We start from the raw sequence: 22,500 nt of genomic DNA, 5'->3' as shown, positions 1-22,500 counted from the left end.
CCACCATGATGAAACCCCTTAGTAAGAACATACTCAACCACAGACGTGTAAGGTTCATTTTATTAATGAATGACACAAACGACAGAAATGTTAATCCTGTAAAACACATCACATCCATCCACATCCAACATTAATTTGTTCTAAAAGACAAAAGACAAAATAAAAGTATCAGGTTGAATTCAAAAGCGTGTTATAGACAATAGATAATAATAATGATGATGACACTGGACTTATATAGATGATGACACTGGACTTATATATAGTGCTTTTCTAAGACACACAATAAAGACCAGTGTACAGGCGCAAGATAAACAACTGTATTATGGCCAGTGAACATTATTATTAGGCTACCATTGCATTGCAAATTAAAATGGATAGAAACACCTTATGTTTTATGAATACAGTATATGAGAATGCTATTACGGTAGCAACACAAACCATCCCATATAACAATATATGGTATGTGCCTAAAATGCTAATGGAATTCATCAAATGTCAACAGCCCTCCCCAGCATGGAAGGTAAACACTGGGGGGTCCTTCCACTGAGCAACAGGCCTGTCCTACTTAGTGCCTGTTGCAGGGGCCTGTAGGGTCTTCTTCTGACGTTTGACCAACATGAAGTGCTGCTTCACCAGAAAACGCTTATCAGAGCTGCACTGGATGGGGGAAACACACAAACACACAACCCCCCCCCCCCCCCCCCCCCCACACACACACACACACACACAAACACACACACACAAATAAATGGAATGTTTTATGCCAAAAATAACAAGAGGTGTCTTTGGGTACTATTTGTAACTGTCTTAGGTGCCTTACGATAACCAGCATCTCCTTCAGTCTCTCCATGGTCTTGCAGTTAGCTCGTCTCCGCGATACATAGGAGGTCAGGAGGATACTGGTGACATGGGAAGAGAGGATGGAAAGGCTTGAACACAGCACAGAACACAACAACCCCTCAGCAATATGGTGTAAACCTACAGGATCTGTTATTGCACCTATCAGTGGTTGTGAAGAAAAGGAGACAGGGGGAAGGAAAGATATCTAAGACTATCGGCATGTGTGTGTGTGTGTGTGTGTGTGTGTGTGTGTGTGTGTGTGTGTGTGTGTGTGTGCAGCACCTACATTTGTGCCAGTATGAGGGGCATGGCGAAGGCTTCAGACGCCAGGTAACGGAGGGTGGTCTGAGCGGGGCTGGGAAGACTGTCCACACACACATCTGTCACAGCAAACACAGTCTTGCTGCCCTGGAATGGACCACAGGACAACGAAGGGCGGAATCTGGGGGGGAGGTGGGGGGGGTGGGGGAGTGGAATAAGGGGTGAGGAGAGAGGCAGAAAAAGAAGGGGTTGGGGGCAATGTTCCCTCTAAGCTGTGCGCCTGCGCAATCGCGCACTGCTCGCACATTCTCAGCGCACAAGAAAATCTATGCAGCGCATAAAATAAAATTCACCATAAACGTATTAATTAATATCTAATATTAGACCTAATCTAATCTAATTAATTAGACCAATAATGTGTTTTTTGTACCATTTTTCAATGTAACACAGTGAGTGACAGGTGTCCAGCCAATGATACGATACGGTTTACTGACGCTACGCAGCCAATCATAGCATTGATAGTGCTTGCATATGTCCCAGGTTAGCTAGCTAACAACAATGCGGCGGAGTTAACCCATTTGTGCCTACCGCCGGTTGGCATCTACCGCCGGTTGCTGCGTTACGCACATTTGAATTTGCCGCCAGTTGCTGCGTAGCGCAGCATTTTTGATTGTTGCTCACAGTGGTCCTCAGTGTGCTCAGGGAGCTTGTGTGTATGCCCAGACACATGAAAAATTAGAGGGAACATTGGTTGGGGGTAGATGGGGGGAGGCAATAAGTAGATTATGATCTGAATCTCAACCTATTTTTTATTTTTGTATTTGTTGTTTCCCATGACACTGAGAGCAGAGGCGTCATGCCCATAGGGGCACAAAGGCACATCACCCCTCAGATTATACCTGTTTTAACATTTTTCTGATAAGTTAATTCTTGAACTTTATTTTTAAGCTCACTTTTTATCAGAATTATTTATAAAAACTCAGTCAGCTAGTCAGATACAGAGGAGGAGAGAGAGTGTAGTGTGACACACAGCATTTATTTTGATTTTAGGTGCCAGTGGCAGGAGATATGTTTGTAAATGACTTTGATCGAGCTATATAGCCTTTTACTTCCCTCTTAATGAATAAATAAAACAAAAATGTTTAGTTTTTTCTTTGTAATACTAGCCACCTAGCAATTTTGTAAAGTTAGCTAGCTATTTGAATTAGGCATGATTATGGCTCTAGATGGCAGGAAAAGCCTCCTCGGAAATACTGGGTGCATGATGTCCCTGACTGAGATAAGCTATAAATGACATCACAGCTCCCATATCACCTCCAACTGTTCCTCTGACAATACGGGAGCATGTTGGGAGCTGCTTGGTAGCTGGCATGTTTTGGATTAATTTATCCATCTTGCAAGGAATAAATGTACAGTTAAATGTACAGTAACTAATGAGTTAAATGAGAATGAGTGTGCTGGTGCAAATTTTCCCATTGAAAATCCAATAGACTTTGCAGAAGGACACCTTTTCAAATTCTGCTCTTGAAATACACTTTAAGCCAAGTGACGATCACTTCCCCACCTGTCTGTCACAATGTGACTTTGACAGGGAGGCAATTTACAAAAATGAATACATATCTGTTTAGAGGCACTTAAGCAGCGTTGCTGGAATGTACAGCATATAAGGATACATATCTATACTCAGAACAAATAGACAACAGATTTGTTGTAACCCCTTGGGCATTTTCTTATTGCGTTACAGTTGTGCAACAGTCAGAAACTAACCAAACTGATGTTGTACAATGGTTGTGAGGCTATTGTTTTTGAAAGTTTTTCAACGTCAAAATGCAAATGCTGGATATCAGTAGCTTTTGCAATGTTGGATTGACATTTGATGGTTGTCGGTTAGTCACATGTTGGTTGTAATTAACACGTAATTAGACGTTGTAATTTGATGCTCAACATCTAACGCGGCTACATAATTGCACATGGGGTGAAAATGAATGTTCGTTTAACATTGGCAGCATCAGACCATCTCACAATTGAAAATAATAGTTTTTCAAATGTTGTCTATTTACGTAAATACATTGTTAAAAGTCCGATATTAATGTAACGCGAACGTCTTAACCAAACGGATACTTCAGCACAAAAAGAACGTTTCTACAGATATATTTCAACAGCTTCAGTGTTTTCTGGATAGTTATCTAATGTTGGTGGGGTATAATTCTGTTCTTTTAAATACTGAGCTTAATCCTTCAAAGTGTGATAAAAATGTATGAGTATACATTATTTAACCTTGTTAATGTTACTCGCCCATTACTAAAATGTATATTTACTTGATATCTATTTTTGTTTCATATGTTATGTTTTATAATAAATATATAAATACATATTACAGTACAAAATATGGATTGTACACGTCCATTAGACTCACAAATGTTAAGAAGTTGGTTATAAGAAAATGGTTATACATGAACATGATACATAGCCTATAGGGCAGATAACGAAGTGACAGACACGAAAAATAACGTGAGTAACACATTAATTAAATGAATAACAAAAACAAAGACAAACAACACTAACGCACAGGACAGGACGTTACAGATAGTTCTGAACATGCTGAAAGAAACAAGAAAACCATTTCTACTTACAAATGTTCAACATGTCTAACTATTCTCTGTTTTACAGAATGTCTTTAAAACCTCAAGGAAAGTATTTCCCTAAGTTTCTAATTTCTCTGATGCATATTACTCGTGTTGCAGCACTGGAGTAGTGGCATTGTGGACAGAACCATGTATTACAAACTAAAAGGTTGTGGGTTTGAATCTCAAATGGTGCCATAAAGAACAGTGTTTATTCAATCAGAGTGCATGGAGAAAGTACTCATATAGCTTCTGTCAATTTTTACTTTGGTTAGGAATCAATGGGCAACTGTGTTACAAAGTTGGATCATGACTCAAATAATGACATGCAGATCGTTTAACCTTGTCCCAGAATTATTTTCCACCGTCTCTCTATGGTTGGCACAAGAATGTGAATCAACATCCTTTTACATACGTTTATACTGTACAATGTTTGGATTTAGACATTGCTGCACCATACCATTTTCCGTCCTGACTGTTATACAACGATACAACCAAAAAACAATGTTAATACACCATAGTTTTTTCTAAAATGCCCATGGGGAGGCTTATTGAGCTTGTTTGTGGAGGGAATTCTGAAAAATGTTGTTTGTGAACTATTTGTTTCTGAAATATATCACTGGATATATGAACTGTGGAACATATACTTCTTTTATGCTCCCAACTGTCATTCATGTTAGTAACAGTGTTATAAAAGTGTGTTAAATTGGTATATTTGTTTTAAAGAAAGGCGACTCCTGCAGAAATGTGTTTCTCAGAACGTGAAGATAGATGTATATTATGGAAAACAATGGACATGTCACTCTACATATTTCATATGATTTTCTATCTGCTGACAAATAGCATGGTCGTAAAAAAAAAAGTTGAGGTGACCACACAGTGTTTCTTTCCAGTACATACAATATAGCTACAGTTACTTGAAAGAAAGAAAATGTATCTCAATGTTTAATTACAAACCCTGGTGTGTAGGTTGACCGAGTATAAAATGCATCTCTGTTGTTTGACATGTCATAGAATGAAATATGAACTTCAAGTTATTCCAGATCACCCAAATATCGATTCATGTCGCCAAATATGATGTTTGATTGAGCAGCGGTTTACTTTGTGAGCTGTGCTCCTCACCTGAAAATCAAACGTTTGCACAGCCAAACTCATTGCGCGCACTGTCACAGTAGCAAGAATATTCACAGGGAACAACATCTAACAGTATACTCGGGCCAGCACACACACCTTCTCATTCAACTCCTTGATGTAACTGAGGTTTGTGAGGAGACAGATCACACCTCAACTCACCTCAACTCCTCCACTACTAACCAATGACCTACAATGCAAACAACCAACCTCCATCAATATCCATCATACCTCTACCTCATCTACGGTACCACAACAACTTTGCTGTTAAATTATTTTCTCATTAAATATCCCTAACACTTTTAGCTTGTGGGTGTCTTTCAACTCTTGAATGATATTTCAATTTGAGTGTCCAGCACACCCCACAGAGAAATGTGTTTGAATCCACAGTGTTGTTGTGTTCTTACTGGTTGAGGTTGATGCCCAGAGTGATGGCAGCCATGAGGAGGCCCAGCAGTAACATGCAGTGGAACAGAACCGAGGAACTGGAGGCTCGGAACATCCTCTGCTCCGGGACACAGCACCTCAGAACGATGAACTAGAGAGAGAGGGAGGGAGGCAGGAGGTTTACCATACCTTTATTGCAATTAAAGACCAACACGGATCCAGAGAGAGAGAGAGAGAAAGAGAGAGAGAGAGAAAGAGAGAGAGAGATTGAGAGAGAGAGAGAGAGAGAGAGAGAGAGAGAGAGAGAGAGAGAGAGGAGTGGGTCGGGGTAGTGCCTGCCCTGGCCTTGTTTAAATACTCTCCACCCTTCTCCTGAAAAAATCACCACTTTGACATGATATTATTTATGAAAGAAATACAATGAAAAGCATGCTTCACCAATCTTATTATGTAAGTTAGCAGTTACACTACCTCAAGGGGAGGGGAGAAGGAAGCATGTATTCTAAAGTATTTGAACAGGGCCCCGAGAAGGAAGGATGCATTCTGCAGTACCTTGTTGATGTAAAGGATGGCCACCAGTTTGACAGTTCCCAGGAGGGGCAGTAGGGGGCAGTAGAAGACCCCCACCCAGGTGACTGTCTGACTGTACACCAGATCCAGCACGTTGAACGGGATCAGGAAACGCTGTTTCCCTAACAACCGAGCTAGGCAGCAGGACGGGAACCTCTCCACCAGCCACCTAGGGAGACATGACAGAGATGACAGGACACACATGATCATTGATTGCATTTACTGTCTCAAGAGTTTTTTTAGACACCCAAAGAGCTCCCATTGTAATGGGTTGAATTCACCTTATCACTACCAATGTGTAGCACCCCCTTGGGCGATGCCATGGCAGCCATTATGCGCCAGAAAGCTCACTAGACATCAGCTATCAGTGGTGGGGTGAGGAGAGGATCATGTCAATTATAAAATATGGGGTGATTAGGTGGCCATGATGTAATGGATGCTAGTTTGGGAATTGAACAATCCTATTCTTGGGTCCTGGGTTTAACATTTCATTCAGAGGGAGAAACAAGGGTAAACCCACGGTCTGATCTACAAACACTGGATAGCAGACAGGATACGCTCCTCTGAAGTATCCACAGCAATGCATACTATATATACATAAAATGCAAGCCCTTTTTTCACTTTGGTATGGCGTATTGTTATGAATTGACTGTATAATGTTCACTCATAGAGATGCACAGAGTAGGCACCTGCTATCTTTCCCATTCATGAGATTTTTGTTGTTGTTTTAATCTTTTATTTTTGGATGTCCCAAAGTGAAATATTTCAAATAAAAAACATAAAAAAGAAAACTGAAATAATCATTCAAATCTCTTTTTCCCCACATCTTAGGGTTAAGCAAGATATGTTTTTCCTGTATTTTTCTTACAGTCACTGAAATAGTACTTTGAGTACTTTTTTGTGTGTTTTTTTCCCATCAATGTGACTGTCACTCTCCCTCCCTCCCTCCTTCTCTCCCTCCCTCCTTCTCTCCCTCCCGATCTCTCTCCCTCCCTCCCTACCCTTCATCTTACCCTCTTTCACTCTCGGACACTGCCCCCAATTTCCATCTACCAGTCCTCCCCACCTGTTTTTAACTCTATGGTTTGACCTCTTCAACCTGTAGTGATGATGCCTCCATAATTAACTTCAGTTAATTAACCACAATTAACTAATTAACATAATTAACTTCAGGTTTACCATTGGACTCAGAGCCACATTATTGTGTTCCTATGTCTAGCAATATGCGTTAGATGTGACATTAGCGCTCTCAGAGTATACATGAAAGAGTAAACCTACTTTCTTGGATAGGCCACGAAGAAGGCGTTGCAGAAAGAGGCCAGAAAGTCAAACACAGAGAGCTTGTACATCTCTCTGCCAAAGCGGTTCTCCCAACACTGTGGGAAACACACAGAGAGCCATGGTGCGGATCAGTGGTGTGAGAGATTTACTTACATTCCAGAGCTGTGGTCTGTGGATGTGCTCGCTTGTGATATCTGTTAGTCAACAGCCCACCCACTGCCCTCCCATTTCTGACATCCTCCCACTTGTCAATAGCCATTGAACAAACCAAGTCTGTCAAGGGATATTAGATTAGTAAAAGCATGAGCAAGAGCATGAGCATTCCATCAGCTGTTTGTTTTCAACTCCATTAGGGGAGGAAAGACTTCCCAAAGGGTGATAGAGAATCAGCTGGCAGCCCCGGTGACAACAGTGTCGACAAGATTGAAATAACATCAACTCACTTCCTGTGTTTTGATTCCGAAGAGGAAGAACAGGAAGATCCCCAGACAGGCCAACTTCAGGAAGATACTCCTGAGAAGAGGAGGAGGAGGACGAGGAGAAGGAGGAAGAAGGGGAGAAGGAGGAGGCGGACAGGGAGGAAGAGGAGAGGAAAGTATGAGGAGGAAGAAGAGGAGGAGGAGCATGAGGAGGAAGAGGAAGTCGAGGAGAAGGAGGAAGAGCAGGAGGGGGAGGAAAAGGAGGAGGAGGAGGAAAAAGAAGAGAAGGAGGAGGAGAAAGAAGAGGAGGAGGGCAGAGGAGAGAAAAAGGGGGAGGATGAGGATGATTATTTGAATGAAATAGTGTGTGTGTGTGTGTGTGTGTGTGTGTGTGTGTGTGTGTGTGTGTGTGTGTGTGTGTACTTCAAAATCTACAAAATATAATAAATAATAAATATTATATTTGAGGTATCCTGTGAGTCATGATCCATACTGTATTATGCATTCAGTGGCACATACCACTAATGGCTGTCATTCATACATACATTCTCCGCCAGCTTGTAAATAGCATAGGGCTGCGCAGAACTTAACATAATTCCTATATCATGAAACACACATTTTCATGGAGGAGGAGTGAAGGAGTAATGGTCAAGTAAACGGTCTTCAGGTTTTTTCGGACGGAATCAAAATGTTTTAGCAATTTCTGGCAGAGCATGCACTTGTGTTATTGTGTGTGTATGTGTGTGTGTGTGTGTGTGTGTGTGTGTGTGTGCGTAAGCTTTTTTGCCTCTGCTCTGACCTCACAAGGGTGGTGTTGACCTGGGTAGTGAGAGAGTAGTCTTCGAAGGAGGAGAATTTACGGAAGACATGTGGGAAGACAAAGTTGACCAGGCCGATGACAATGGGTGGAAGGTACTGGAGGAACAGTGTGAGGAGCCAGTAGTCACCACTCTGAGAAGGAGAGAGGAGGAGAGGGATAGACAGGAAGAGAGAAAGGTAGAAGAGGGAAGACAGAAAAGGGGAGACAGATAGATGGACAAAGGAAATGGAGAGACAGCGAAGTGAGAGACAAAAGGAAGTAGTGAGAGGAGGAGAAAAAGCGGGGGAGAGGAATTCAAAAGAAATACACGTCGTTGACAACATGAAACCTTTCTTCAACCATTCCCCCAACTGTCACTCAGCCTGCGCATATCATCCTCACAAATGGTATGGTGAATATTGGCTTCAGCTCAGCAGACAAATGCAGTCTTGATGTGTGTGGGGGACCCGGGTTGAATCCGTGCAGCCACCACACTCACCCTCTTGCTCTCCTTCTGAGACGTGACAGTCGCGTAGTAGATGAGGGAGAAGGCCCCGCCCAAAAGTGCCACAACCAAGAAGTTGAGGACCGCGCGCAGGAGGTAGAGACGCGCCCACTGACCACACAACCTCTGGGCTTCGCGCAGATGGAACCTCTCCTCCTCCAGATACAACTGAGAGAGAGAGAGAGAGTGGGATGGGAGGAAAAGGAGAGGAGAAGAAAGAGGTTAAACTACTGTACACTGAGCTAAGAGAGGTGTTTGTGTGTGTGTGGGGGGGGGGGGGACACGGATAGAGAGGAATGTAAAGAGAACGAAGAAGAAAAGAAAAGAAAAAAACTGTATTGTGGGGGGACATGCAGCGTTCGGCCTGTAGAGGGAGCTACAGGACCGTGGCCAGGGTTATGTCAGCGAGGCTCCGTTGCACACCTGTTGCAAATGAAGCCTCGTTGACTAAATGGTTTAAGATGTGTGTGCCTCTGTTTGGCAGGAGGACGGCGACTGGAAAGTTGCCGAGTGTTTTGAGGAGGCTGGAAAACCAACGGACAAATTATTATTACTGACTTTATGAATAAACGGGACCTTTCCCTCACTACACCACTGCGTCTGCCTCTGTGTATCACGGACATTGTTACATTCCTTTCTTCCCCAATGTCAAGGAATTGAGGAGAGAACATACCAGTCTCACACGAAGAACATTTTGGATCCCTGGTTTGATAATTCCCTTTGACTTGCTGGCAGAGAGGAGGAGGAAGATTCCTGTTCCAATATGAGGGCCATCTTTCTGATGGCCGTGCTTAACGCCTCCATCTCTGTGTCCCAGGTTGGGCGCCAATGTAACAATGTCCGTGATACACAGAGGCAGACGCAGTGGTGTAGTGAGGGAAAGGTCCCGTTTATTCATAAAGTCAGTAATAATAATTTGTCCGTTGGCTTTCCAGCCTCCTCAAAACACTCAGCACACACATCTTAAACCATTTAGTCAACGAGGCTTCATTTGCAACAGGTGTGCAACGGAGCCTCGCTGACATAACCCTGGCCACGGTCCTGTAGCTCCCTCTACAGGCCGAACGCTGCATGTCCCCCCACAGGTATACATTGATAGAGTGAGATACTGTCTGTGTCTGAATGTTCATACTGCAAGCTATTTAGCAGCCATTCTCAGGATGCAAGATTAGAAAGAAACTGAGTATGCCAGGATGTCAAACTAGATTTGCCTTTCAGTGTAGTATGAATTCACTGCACACTATTCAGGAAATCCTTTCTGAATTTAGTCCCACAATTCAATGGAGCAAGCAAGGAAGGCGGCCAGTAACAGTTTCTCAGTATGAATGAAATGTAGTATGTTGAAATGTGTTTGGAGACACACCTTACTGCATACACTTTTACTAAACATTATGGCCTAAATAGTATATAGTATGGTTACTATGCAGTATATGTTTTTACTCATCAGTAGGCATGACCACTGTAAAGAAAAAGAGGTTAAAACAAATGACAAGGAGAAGATTAGATGAGGTTTGGGTGACAGAAGTAGGCCCCAGCCCTAACCTTTAGGTCATTTCTGATGAAGCTGTGTTTGAGCTTAGCGGCAGCTGGGTCCTGGATACAGAAGTCCCACCCACAGAAGATCTTGTAGCTTACATTGAAGTTGTACTTGTTGCCCAGTAACCAGGTGTGCTTGTAGCCGACAACCGTTCTATAAAAAGAGAATATAAATATGATGATAGAACGATATGCTATCATAGCCTCTAAACACACAGTCACTATGCTCTCACTTTGTCTTTTTCATTGTAGCTGTTGTATGAAAGTTAAGCCACAACATTGTGTGTGTATCTATACCCAGTGTGTAGCTATTTTTCCTCTGGCCAGGAATCAGGGGACCTGGCCTTGTATGATAGATGAAATTGTTGAAGTTAGCTATCTAGCTAGTTTAGAGTATCTAGCAAGTAACCCTACATCTAAATCTAGATAGCTAGTTAGCAAGCCTAGTAAATCTGGCCATGTCATGAACAAATCAGAGACGTTTTATTGCATGAACAAAACTTTCTTCAGGTGACCGCAATGCATTTCTGAAGCATTAGTTTCAGATGCAAGTTTGATATTGTGTTTTTACGTGTGCTCTTTTGCACATTTATGCTACAGCAACAAACACAAGAGAGGGATGAGTCAACGACATATTTTAAGTATGATTCATCAGAATATGAGCTTTTCAGGGCTGAAAAACAATAGTTTTCAGTGCACAGATACTTAGTCTGGGAATGCACGTGACCACGGTTGGAACCCAATTGACTACATATTACATCATTATCAAGTTGGAACCCCCTAAATACAGTATATCTTCATTGTTTTATAACAATACATCTGCAATGCTGTTTAAATGTTAAATGTTGATCGTTATGTTGAGGTTTAGGGCTGACCTGCGAACCACCATGATGAGACTGAGGATGAGGATGCTGAGGATGGTGATGAGGAAAAGTAGGGGCGTGTTCAAGCACTGTAGGTCCAGGGAACCGCGCGTGTAGAACCCATAGAACATTGGAGAACGTTCTAGATAGCCCTGAGAGACCGAGGGAGGGAGGGCGAGAGTTTTGCGTTATTCATATCCCTATACTCTGCCGTAAACCAAGACGTTCTTTGAAACACAAACATACAGTGCCTTGCAAAAGTATTCATTCCTCTGCACAATTTTCACATTTTGTTGCCTCAGAGCCTGAAATTAAAATACATTAAAATTACATTCCTGATATTATTTATTAAAAAAAAACTGAGAAGATACATGAGTATTCACCCCCTTTGCTGTGTTTACATTGTTAGCTCAAATGCAAACATTTCTACAACAAGTTACACAATAAATTGTCTATATGAGTGCAATACTGATAGTAGATTTCAAAATGAATACCCTTACAGTATGTTTTTTGCACGCAAGCACACAAAAATGCACAACATGCACACACACACACACACACACACACACACACACACACACACACACACACACACATACTCACCGAGCCGAGGAAGAAGTCCAAAACTGAGTCGTTGCCTCTGAAGCTCAATGATTCTGCAAGAATAATTTATGAATGTATTTATCTATGGTACTGACCTAGTCCCATTAGGGTGGAATGTATTTTTCAAGAGATACACACAAACAATGAACATACAACTCAAGTGGGGCTTGTACAAAACATAGAGATGGTGAATGGAATAGGGTGTAATTTGAGATTTGCTCACAGTATTTTCTGGGTCATTAGCAGTTGCTAACTCAGTGCTCACTCACCACTGGTATTACCCCTACCATACAGTGCCAGGGGTCCCAGTATGGCAGAGCCTATGATCAGACAGTGGAGCAGGTTGAGGTAAACCAGATACCTCAGGAACACAAAGTAGGCCTTCACACCTACACCAAATCTACCTGGAGGGACACGGAGGACAGGATACAGGGTGTTACACTGTTTCTAAAGAGACCATACAGTGGAGAAATGCTGTTCCCTTGCACGTTGTACGGTCTTGAACAATTGACATTTGTTTTTGCAATTCCAGAACTGTATTCTCTGGTAGAAAGATAATGCTTTGTCCTCATGTTTCAGTCTTGTCCTCCACACTAGTTCACATGCTGTGCATCTCTCTTCATCATGAACCTTCTGTCTCTGTCTCTCTCTCTTTTTCTCTCCTTCTGTTACACACACACACACACACACACATGCACACGCTCACACACATACACACACACACGTCTCTCTCACCTTCGATGGTGTGGAGGGTGTGTCTCCAAGGCAGCAGGCCTGAGATAGCTCCTCCCATCTGCTCCCATAGTCTCCTCCTTGCAATATTCTGGCCCTGCCTCCACGATGCTGCGCAGCCAATCCTACACTGCTCCAGCTTCCTCCTGTCCCTGATTGACAGATCGGGAGACAACACATAGTGTAAGCTAATAGAATAAAAAAATGTTGTGTGTGAGAATATTCTATGCATGTCTATGCATGCTTTTGAAAGTATGTGTGTGTGTGTGTGTGTGTGTGTGTGTGTGAGTGAGTGAGTGAGTGAGTGAGTGAGTGAGAGAGAGAGAGAGAGAGAAGGGGTTTGATCCACATAGAACCCCTTCTCTCTCTCTCTCTCTCTCAGTCTCTCTCTCTCACCTGGCCCCCCTCTTCCCTTGTATACACATAGGCATGTTCCTCAGGGACTGGGTAGAGGCCTTGTCCCTGGACGCTCCGGCCTGGGCATGGTGTTGCTTCTCTCCTCCAGGGGCCTCTGCGGCCCCCCAGTCCCCCTGCCTGCTGCCCTTGGAGCTGGGGAGCTGGTCGAAGATCTCAGTCTGGTAGTACTCACACGAGTCCTCAAACACGGATGAATCATAGCTCTCCTCTATATGGGGGGGGGGGGGAGAGAAATAGTAAAAGAGAAATAGTAAAAGATGGGGATGAAGGATGAGGTAGGTATAGAAAGAATGAGAGAGAGTGAATGGGGAGAAATAGAGGGAGTGAAAGAGTGAAGGTGGGATAGAGACTATGAGAATGAGGAGACAGGAGAAACCATGACTGTAGCCTCTGTACTGGGGGGTTGGAAAGATTGGGACAATGGAGAGGTAGAACAAAAAAGGATAGTATCTTGGATTGAAAGCAACCCTTCTCACTTCGTAACATCCCAGTGAGGACCATGCAAAACCATATGTGTGTGTAAGCAATGTGAGAGAACATCCACATATCTGACACAGCTCAATACAACTCTGCTTTCAGTTTGTTGTCACTTACAGAGAAGTGACCTGGGGGGCATTCCCCCGAAATCTTTGTAGCTAATGTTATTTCTCTCAACAACCCAGCCCCAAAAGCAGGGAGAGAGTAACAATTCTACTGTTTAAAATCTATGCTTAATCCTTTGTGTATGAACTCATGAAATTCAGCAAATTAGGTAAGTGGTAAGGGCTTGCTTGGATTGTTGAAAGAAATACAGTAAATTACCACATTATAAAACTATATACACTGAGTTGGTAGTGACATTCTAATCTACACAGTGTGTAATTGATTCCTATGCAAATCAGACACCCTATAAAAACAATGATATTAATTCCAAAATTACAATAACTATTATCCTTGCGTTAAGATGGACTCAATTCAACTTATTGAGTGATTTGTTGATGACATTTTTGCATTTTAGCTCAATTTAAGAGCGTCATAGCAAAGGGTCTGAATACTTATGTACATGAGGTATTTCTGTATTTCAGTTTTAATAAATTTACTGAAATTTCTAAAAACCTGTTTTTGCTTTGTCATTCTGGGGTATTGTGTGTGGATTGATGGCACATTCTTTTAATTTAATCCATTTTAAATTGAGTCTATAACACAACAAAATGTGGAAAAAGTGAAGGGGTCTTAATACTTTTCGAAGGCACTGTAACTATAAAGCTTCAGGGGAAGTCACCCCTGGTCACACTTAGCCTGTACATCACTTTAGCTAAACAGGAAGCACAAGTAACGACATAGTGAAGATAGATCACAGAAACAAATGTTTTGAGAAGAGGAAGTATAAGGGTGTGTGTATGTGTGTGTGTGTGTGTGTGTGTGTGTGTGTGTGTGTGTATGTGTGTGTGTGTGTGTGTGTGTGTGTGTGTGTGTGTGAATACTGGTGCAGGAGCAATCTCTTCTCTTCCCGAGAAATGGTTCCACAAAGGACAAGAGGGAGCCATACACACACACATACACACTCACACACAATTGTCTTACCTGATACGAGCCTCATAAAGCTGACCGTGTTGTGCTCCTTGCCCTCCATCTTTCATCTGGGCATCGCAGATGTGCAACTGGATTCGCTTTCACTCACACACACAAACACACACACACACACACACACTCAAACTTAGGCGATGATTGCAAACAGTCCGTTGAAGTTTACAGTTCCTCATCAGACGCTCCTCTCCACCCCAAGCCTCAGATCCACTCCCCCCTCCCAGTAGACGTTACTAGTCGAGCACTGGTCAAGGTGGTGGATGTTCCTCACCGATGCTGAAGGTCAGAATGTCAGCAGGTAAAACTGATCCTAGACCTGCACTTACACCATAGCTAGACTCACCTCAATACAGCCGCTTTCAGGAAGTCATGTGACAGGAAAGAGAAGGGTGTAATGTTGCGAGTTGCTGAATCTTTGAGGGCAGCGAGGCCAATGTGAGAAGAAGCGTACACATACACACACACTTATACACATACACACAGACTCCCCACATGCACACATTCCCCCCAGACCTGGCTGGACTGGAGAGAGGGGAGGTGGGGGATGGAGAGGGTCCTATGCAGGTGAGTGGTCAAGGTGTAGGGTTCAGGAGCATATGCATGCATAGACAAACAATAGACAGGCATGCACACACACACACACACACACACAAAGTAAAGCAAGCACTGTGTGTGTGTGTGTGTGTGTGTGTGTGTGTGTGTGTGTGTGTGTGTGTGTGTGTGTGTGTGTGTGTGTGTGTGTGTATGTGCGTGCTTGTGGTTGTGTCTGAACAATTGTGGGTATCAGTAATTCTGAAACAGTTGATTACTGAGAATTTGGGGGAGAACTGCATAGAAATGTTCCCATGCATTTACCACCTACTCAACCACACAATCTTCTTTAGCTAGCTTTCATTTCATGTGGGAGGCAAGCTGATGGTGCAGTGTACATGCAGTGATATGATTACAAAACACTGCTTGTGAAATCCTCCTATCATGCAAACAGTTGCCCAATAAGGCTATAGGCGTTATTTATCTGAACTCGAGCAAGATTGGTCTTGAGCTACAGTACCCTTATGTTTTCCATTCCGTCATTCTCTAAGACATACATTTCCCAGAGGTCTCTGAATTGATACTGTAGGTGCGGCCATGTCCAGGTGAGTCAGAGAGAGAGAGAGAGAGAGAGAGAGAGAATCTGCTGGCCATGTCACATAACTTTTCTTATCCAAGGAATAGGAGCATTCACCTGAGCGACTCATAGGCCTACAGGTAATTTTGTCCTCCTTCATTTCCCCCTCTTTTCCTCACATCTCAATGATTTAGTTTTTTGATATGTAATGTGTGCTATAAAGGCTCTGTGAATATCCTGTTTGATTGGTAGACTACTTTATAGCAAAGGCAGCATGTTGCGCAATAGAAGTTTCACCATGCTGACACACCTTGACAATAAAAAGCACAGTGGTATAGAATCAGTGCTGCATTCTTTCTCCTTTTGGTTCTACACGCCAAAACTTTGGATTTAAAATCAGACAATTACTATGACGTTAAAGTAGATATTCTCAGCTTTTATTTGATGGTATTTGTATACATATTGGTTTCATCAATCAGACACTTTTTATGCATAGTCCCCCTATTTTGAGTACCCAAAAGTTATCAGACAGATTTATCAAATGTCCAAATTAAGCACTCATGTTTAGTATTTGGTTGACAATCCTTTGCATGCAATAACGGCTTGAAGTCTGCGACCCATTGACCCCACCAGACGCTGGGTATATTCTCTGGTCATGCTCTGCCAGGCCTGTACTGCAGCCATCTTCAGTTGTTGTTTGTCCTCTCCTCTTCAGCAAATGAAATGAATTGGCCAGTCTGCAACTTTCCACTTTTTGGCCTTGAAAAACTCCCTAGTTGCTATGGCAGTATGTTTGGGGTCATTGTCTTGCCGTCCAATGAGTTTGGAGGCATTTGCTTGTACTTGGGGAGACAAGATGCTTCTGTACACTTCAGAATTTATCCTGCTGCTGCAGTCAACAGTTACATCATCAATTAAGACAAGTTAACCAGTTCTAGTGGAAGCCATACACGCCCAAGCCATAACACCATATTTTACAGATGAGGTGGTATGCTGTGGATATTGGGCAATTCCTTTTTTTCTCCACACGTTACTTTTGCCATCACTTTGTCTCATCTGTCCACAATACCTTTTTCCAGAAGGCCATCCTGTTTTTGAGGCTAACTAGAGGTTAACACATTGCAGTGAAGCTTCTGTAGTTCTGCTGGTGAAGTCTTCTGTGGATGGTAGTCTCTGACACATTTATGCCTACCTCATGGAGAGTGTTCCTGATCTTTGGGACAGTTAATTTGGTTTTTTTCTTAATCATGGTGAGCATTCTTCGGTTATCCACTGTAGAAGTCTTCCTTGGCTTACCAGGCCGTTTGCAATTTCTGAACTCACCAGTGCTTTCTTTCCTTTTAATGTTGATTTGGTATGTTTAAGGTTTTGGCTATGCTTCCGATTGATTCTTTCTGATATTTCAGCCTCATAATGGCTTCCTTGACTTTCATTGACATCTCTTTGGTCCTCATGTTGACAGACGTCAATAGCTGACTCCAAAGACAAACACAAAGCGTAGAATCAATACTAGACATTGACAGCTCTCTTGCCTGCACAAATGATGTGACAGAATACACCTAATGAACCAGAAACACCTGTCAAACCAATTTCCCATCACTTTTGGGTAGGCTGAAATAGGAGGACTGTGCATAACATGCGTTGTCATTTCTGAATGGTGAAACCAATATGTACACAAATACCATCAAATAAAAGCTGAGAATATCTACTTTAACCTCCTAATAATTGTTTGATTTCAAGTCCAAACATTTGGAGTGTAGAGCCAAAAGAAGACAAAATGCTTCACTGCTTACGCAGGGCACTGTATATCACTCAGGTCAAGACAATCATTAGAAAAAATCTATTCTAAAAATCTAACTATTTGCCAATATCATAGGAGTCATAGATCTCTCTCTTGTTATTGTTTTATACAAATGTGTTTTTGCAAGGCTACAGTTGGCCTAATACGAGCAATTGTTAATGACATCCTAAGGAACCTTACAGACAGCACCGGCTGTGGAATCCTGTGTGAACACAACCGTTGGGAGAAGGATTTCGAGCAAAGAATAAGAACGTACCATTCGGTGAAAACTTTATTTAGGGGGACATGCGTTGGCAACATTGAAACTATCCTCTCACAAAGGCGGTTTAGTGTATCAGAAAAAAATGTGTCACAGTGAAATGACTCTTTTGATTCGTTCTTCGCTAAAAGTGAACTGTTGTCTGTTACAAAGTGTCAGTGCATTCGTTGAACGATCTCGCCGCCACCCGGAGTGACAATGGTAGTCCCCGCTGCCTAGTTACCCATGCAGAAATATTTTGCAGTGAGCTGCAGCAGGACTCCGCGGCAGGTTTCTACTTGAACGGGTTTGACAAGTTTCGAAGGGGGTGAGTGAGCGAGCAAATGGCTGTTATTTGTTGATTAGCTTGCCTTTTATTGACACTTTTCAAAGGCCAAATATTCTTGACGCTCTGTCGTTTCAAATAGTACAATGTTGCAAAGAATCAACAACATAGGCAAGCTGCGGTAAAGTAACAAAGTTGTGGTTGCTCAATGTATTCACACATAAAGACTTTGTACCGGAGCGAAGGAATAGGCACAGAAGCTGTTAAAGCTTTGGTTCGTCTGGTCTGATGTGTTTGTTTTATTGGTGGAAACTGAATTTAGTACAGTATGTGGAACACTAGGCTATCGAAGAGGCTAAACTAACTAGAACTGAATTTAGGAACCCTCTTCTTGTCTTGTTTTTGTTTTCAAAATGACACTCAGTGTCCATGTGATGTTCTGAATTGTGCTGTAAACCGTGCAAGTGAGCCCAATGGGAAATTGCATCGACCAATTTTAGAGCACATGACAAACAGAAAACACACACACACACACACACACACACACACACACACACACACACACACACACACACACACAGAGTCAGTTGTAGGTCAGTAGGTTGCTGGTTCGATCCCCACCCTAGGAGTGAGCCGGTTGTGAGCTGGTGACTGGAGGGTTGCTGGCAACATATCTAAGCTGCCGTTGTACCCTAGAGCAAGGCGCCTGACCTCTAACTCCTCCAGGGATGCCTGACGATGGCTGATCACTGAGCACTGAGCTCTGTTCCCCCTGGGGATGTGCATGTGTGTTGTCTCCAAACAGTTGATTGACGATTGATTGGCAAACGTTGTTGTTGTTGTTGTTGTAAGAACACTCAGTCAGAAAGGAGCATCCACCTGTATAGAGGACAGGATTCCCCAACAATCTGAGCTGAGTGGTAACAGAGAGAGTAGCTCTAAGGGAGATCGGATCAAAGGATCCTATGGTGCAGAGGTGGCAGTGGGGTATATGTCCCAGTCCAGGCCAGGCATAGGAAACGTGAGTCTACACACTAGTAGTTACCAGCTAAACATTAAACCAGCTGTCTGTCTGTCTGTCTGTCTGACTGACTCTCTGTCTGACTCTCTGTCTGACTCTCTGTCTGTCTCTGTCTGACTGTCTGTCTGAACACAGACTTCCAACCCAAACTTGAGTCAGCGTTGAGACCATTTTGATAAAAGTGCTATTAGTTTGCTAATGCCTTCCCCCGACAACTTACACTTACCCACTCAAAGTTACTGCCTAAAACTGCCTAACCACCACGTCAGTCAAAGGACTACGTAGTTTGTGTATGTTTTTTTCTTTTTTAGTGCTTTTGGGAGCTTGTCATGTTATCGCTAAGGCTGAGACCGTTATCTGGGGCAACGTACCCTTACTGTCATTAGCTCAGCAGTGGTCTGTGGTGTCTGTGGTGCGGTGGTGCTTTTTGGCTGTCTAGTGCAAAGGCTCTGTCCTGTGTTGCTTGCCGTCTGCTTTAGTCTGTCATATTTGATGTTATCATGTTTGTATGCTTTTGTGGAAATGTTGATCAATGTCCCTGTTAAATACATTGAGTAAAGTAAAGGAGAGTAAAGTTGAAGTTGCAGTGAAGTGTAATTTAGGTCTGAGTTGTTGGTTGCACCAAGTTTTATTGTTTTTGCCTTTTCCCCTTGGGCCTAACGACAGCTGACTACAGCTTTTACATTTCAGTTCTCTCACCTCGTCCTAATCTATCTTGCGTCTCTCTCTCTCTCTCTCTCTGTCTCTCATATTTACAGAAGTTAAATATATTTTAACATGTTGGCTCCCTATCTCTCTGTTTCTGCATGCCTGCCTTCCTGTCTTTCTGCCTGTCTGTCTGTCTGTCTGTCTGCCTGCCTGCCTGCCTGCCTACCAGCTGCCTGTCTGTCTGTCTGAACCCCTAATCTCTCCCATAGCTTCATTGCACTGACAGATTCTTCCCGGGAGTCTCTTGCGGGGGAGGCTGGTGGAGGTAGAAATCGGAGGATCTGCTCATTTCATTCCATGCATTACAGTGTGCCCCTCCCCTGGTCTCTTGTAACTGGAAGTGTTCCTCATTTTCCCACTTTGTTTCCACAATGAACAGCTGATTATCAGACAGCCGTTAAAATCTGTCAGACAACATTCTTTGTGGACCCCCTAAGCTCAACCCTCCACCCCCAAAGACACACACCCTTGACCCTCCTTTTGCCCCACTCTTCTCCCTCTCCCTCCCCATCTCCCTCTCATGTCTCTTATGCCTGTGTACATTTCAAATGCCCCGTTAATCAGCTCCAGAGTGACTTCATAGCCTCAGCCTCACCATTCTCTCTCTCTCTCTCTCTCTCTCTCTCTCTTGAATCTGCTCTCTAGTGACCTAGCAGTAAATCTGTTTGTCATTATCCTCCATTAGGCCTACATTTGTTATATGGAGAAATGGAGACTAGTTGGCGAAAAGGGACGGATTGCAAAATGCTCTGGGACAGACTGTAGCAGCCAAATCAAATCGTGGTGTTTTGAAAAGCCGCTGTTGCCTTGGCCTTTATTTAGATGTTTAAAAAGGGAACAAGCGTTGGAGGCTGGTGGAGGTAGGTGGCTCATTATGAAACGTGTTTGTTTGATACCATTTCTCATTCTGTTCCACGCATTACAATGAGCCCGTCCTCTGATTTCTACCGCCACCTGCCTCCACTGATGCCTATGGTGCCCCCGGGGGCACCACCAAAGAGGGCCCATCTTTAATGATCCATCTTACAAAAGGAGCACATACTGAAAACAGGCTTCCCAAAAATGATGAAACCATAAAGAGGCTTCAACTCTTGATGTACAATGATGTAGAACATGCGTCCCACTGTCCAGTCTCCACCCCCATCCTCTTCTAGAGCCAAGCTGATGAGCTCAACGCTGAGCAGAGCCACCTCTGCTTTGTCTGGCAGGAGGACAGACGCCCTCTGACTCTGGGAGTATGATGTTCAGGGTTTGTTTCCTTCATATCCTGCTCCCCCAGAGTCCCCCAAGAACAACACATGAAACTTTGCCTGACAGTGTCTGAGCCTGACCCCCCCCCCACACACACACACACACACACACACACACACACACGACGTAGAGGGGCCAAACCGTTCTCACAACCAATGAACCCTCTCAAATTCAGGAATGTTGTCCTATAGGCCTAGTGGAGTTTCTAGATAGTTTGTAGATTTGTACGTTTGTGTTTACACTCGTCTGGTGTTCAGGTTGCTGCTTGGCCGTGTCATAAACGGCCCTAAAGCCAGGCTGTCACGGTGCCATTTCAGCCACGGACTTGCCACAAGTCACATTGTCACGTCAAATTGTGCATATCAGCTGTAAACCCGCTGTAAGATCGCTGGGGAGCAAAAGGCTGTTGTTGTGGCTTCCTCTTGGCTTTGATCCTAAAGGTCATCATGTACACTTAGTCAGTGCCTAACAGTGAACAGAATGTGTGTCTGTCTGTGTGTCTGTCTGTGTGTCTGTCTGTGAGTCTGTCTGTGAGTCTGTCTGTGAGTGTCAGCTCTTTATCCTGGGCCTCTGTGATAAGATCATGGAACCTGGCAGTATGCCAAGAGAGGGAGGGGAGGGAGGGAGGGAGACGGAGAGCTGAATCCATTCTCATTTCGTGGACATGGGCTCAGAGGCAAAGCTGCCCTCTCCGCTGCCTGTTATGATGCCATAATGGAGAAGTTCTGTGCCAGAACCTCCCCCCAAAAAATAAAGACAGAAAGAAATCCACCCAAGACTCTCAGCGTCACAAAGGCCTTTGTTCTCGCACTCACACAAGGATATTCATTCACATCTTACATAAACAACACACACACACACACACACAGATATTTCAGCTCTACACACACATACTGTACACACTTGAATAATGGAGGGCCAGTGAAGAGTAGGCCTCATCTTTAACACATTGTTGTTGTTTTTGTCATCATCTATTCTCCTATTGAGGATGTTTTGTTCAGGCCTCAAATCTGTTGTTAATTAGCCTGTATTGTAAACACTCCACCTCTCTGTAATGACATTACAAACATAAGTCCTGTACATCGTTTGAGACATGTTTCTAAACGAGAAAACAGGAAATGCCTGGCTTGTCCCACGCTCTGAGGTAGTTTATATTTACACACGCACACGCACACACACACTCGTAACCTCCTGTGATGCAGTCCAAAGCCTTCTGACAATGGACTGATTCTGTCACATCCTTCATGAATATTCATTCTAGAGCTCATGCAGTCAGAAAGATTTGAGACCACAGAATTCTATGATGACAATGGCAAGGGCTTCACCATTCATCATAGTCACATGGCCAGTCAGTGGTCAAACACTGTCTTCTCACAGTGATGATGTCACTGTTGGATCACCCTGGCTCTGCCCCCACTCATTTACAACGCAAAGCAGACCTGTCTGACAGGCTTAGCTGTTGATGTTGTTCTTTTTGTTATCTGTGTGACTGTGTGACTGTGTGTGTGTGTGTGTGTGTGTGTGTCTTTTCCTCGTAAAAATTGTGCGTGTGT

At 43.3% G+C, this 22,500-nt stretch overlaps 2 protein-coding genes across 4 annotated transcripts in view; one reads left to right on the top strand and one right to left on the bottom strand.

Annotated features, from left to right (window-relative positions):
- Positions 1 to 42: 42 nt before the first annotated feature.
- On the bottom strand, positions 43 to 14,809 carry tmc8 (transmembrane channel-like 8). 3 transcript variants are annotated; one of them, XM_083696671.1, is made up of 16 exons: positions 14,532 to 14,809; positions 12,948 to 13,176; positions 12,555 to 12,703; positions 12,089 to 12,223; positions 11,820 to 11,872; positions 11,229 to 11,368; positions 10,360 to 10,507; positions 8,812 to 8,985; positions 8,313 to 8,464; positions 7,538 to 7,607; positions 7,092 to 7,189; positions 5,796 to 5,982; positions 5,264 to 5,394; positions 1,127 to 1,282; positions 821 to 899; positions 43 to 657 (listed from the first exon to the last, which is right to left on the bottom strand). In XM_083696671.1, exons 1-16 carry the CDS (start codon positions 14,578 to 14,580, stop codon positions 562 to 564), a joined length of 2,046 nt encoding a protein of 681 aa, XP_083552797.1. In that variant the 5' UTR covers positions 14,581 to 14,809; the 3' UTR covers positions 43 to 561. The 3 variants fall into 3 exon arrangements, 1 of the variants encoding a protein (XP_083552797.1); XR_014554965.1 differs by lacking the exon at positions 7,092 to 7,189 and having other exon boundaries at positions 595 to 657; XR_014554966.1 differs by lacking the exon at positions 43 to 657 and having other exon boundaries at positions 1,127 to 1,248.
- Positions 14,810 to 15,054: 245 nt separating this feature from the next.
- tmc6b (transmembrane channel-like 6b) overlaps positions 15,055 to 22,500 on the top strand; it is a 23,208-nt gene continuing 15,762 nt past the window's right edge. The window contains exon 1 of the mRNA XM_083696987.1: positions 15,055 to 15,098. Within this exon, the coding sequence (XP_083553113.1) occupies positions 15,079 to 15,098 (20 nt within the window). The 5' untranslated portion in view covers positions 15,055 to 15,078. The remainder of the gene's footprint in view (positions 15,099 to 22,500) is intronic.

The sequence above is a fragment of the Argentina silus genome (assembly GCF_951799395.1).
Source record: "Argentina silus genome assembly, chromosome: Y".
In the NCBI taxonomy this organism is placed as follows: Eukaryota; Metazoa; Chordata; class Actinopteri; order Argentiniformes; family Argentinidae; genus Argentina; species Argentina silus.
Note: the sequence above shows the minus strand (reverse complement) of the source record. Positions and strands in the feature narration are given on the sequence as shown.

Excerpts from the sequence above, each read along its gene's own strand:
- tmc8 (XM_083696671.1), bottom strand. The coding sequence starts at position 14,580 with ATGGAGGGCAAGGAGCACAACACGGTCAGCTTTATGAGGCTCGTATCA. Across the intron at positions 8,986-10,359 it reads TCATCAGAAATGACCTAAAG|TTGTATCTGGAGGAGGAGAG; the intron begins GTTAGGGCTGGG and ends TCTCTCTCTCAG. Across the intron at positions 1,283-5,263 it reads CTGGGCATCAACCTCAACCA|ATTCCGCCCTTCGTTGTCCT; the intron begins GTAAGAACACAA and ends CCTCCCCCCCAG.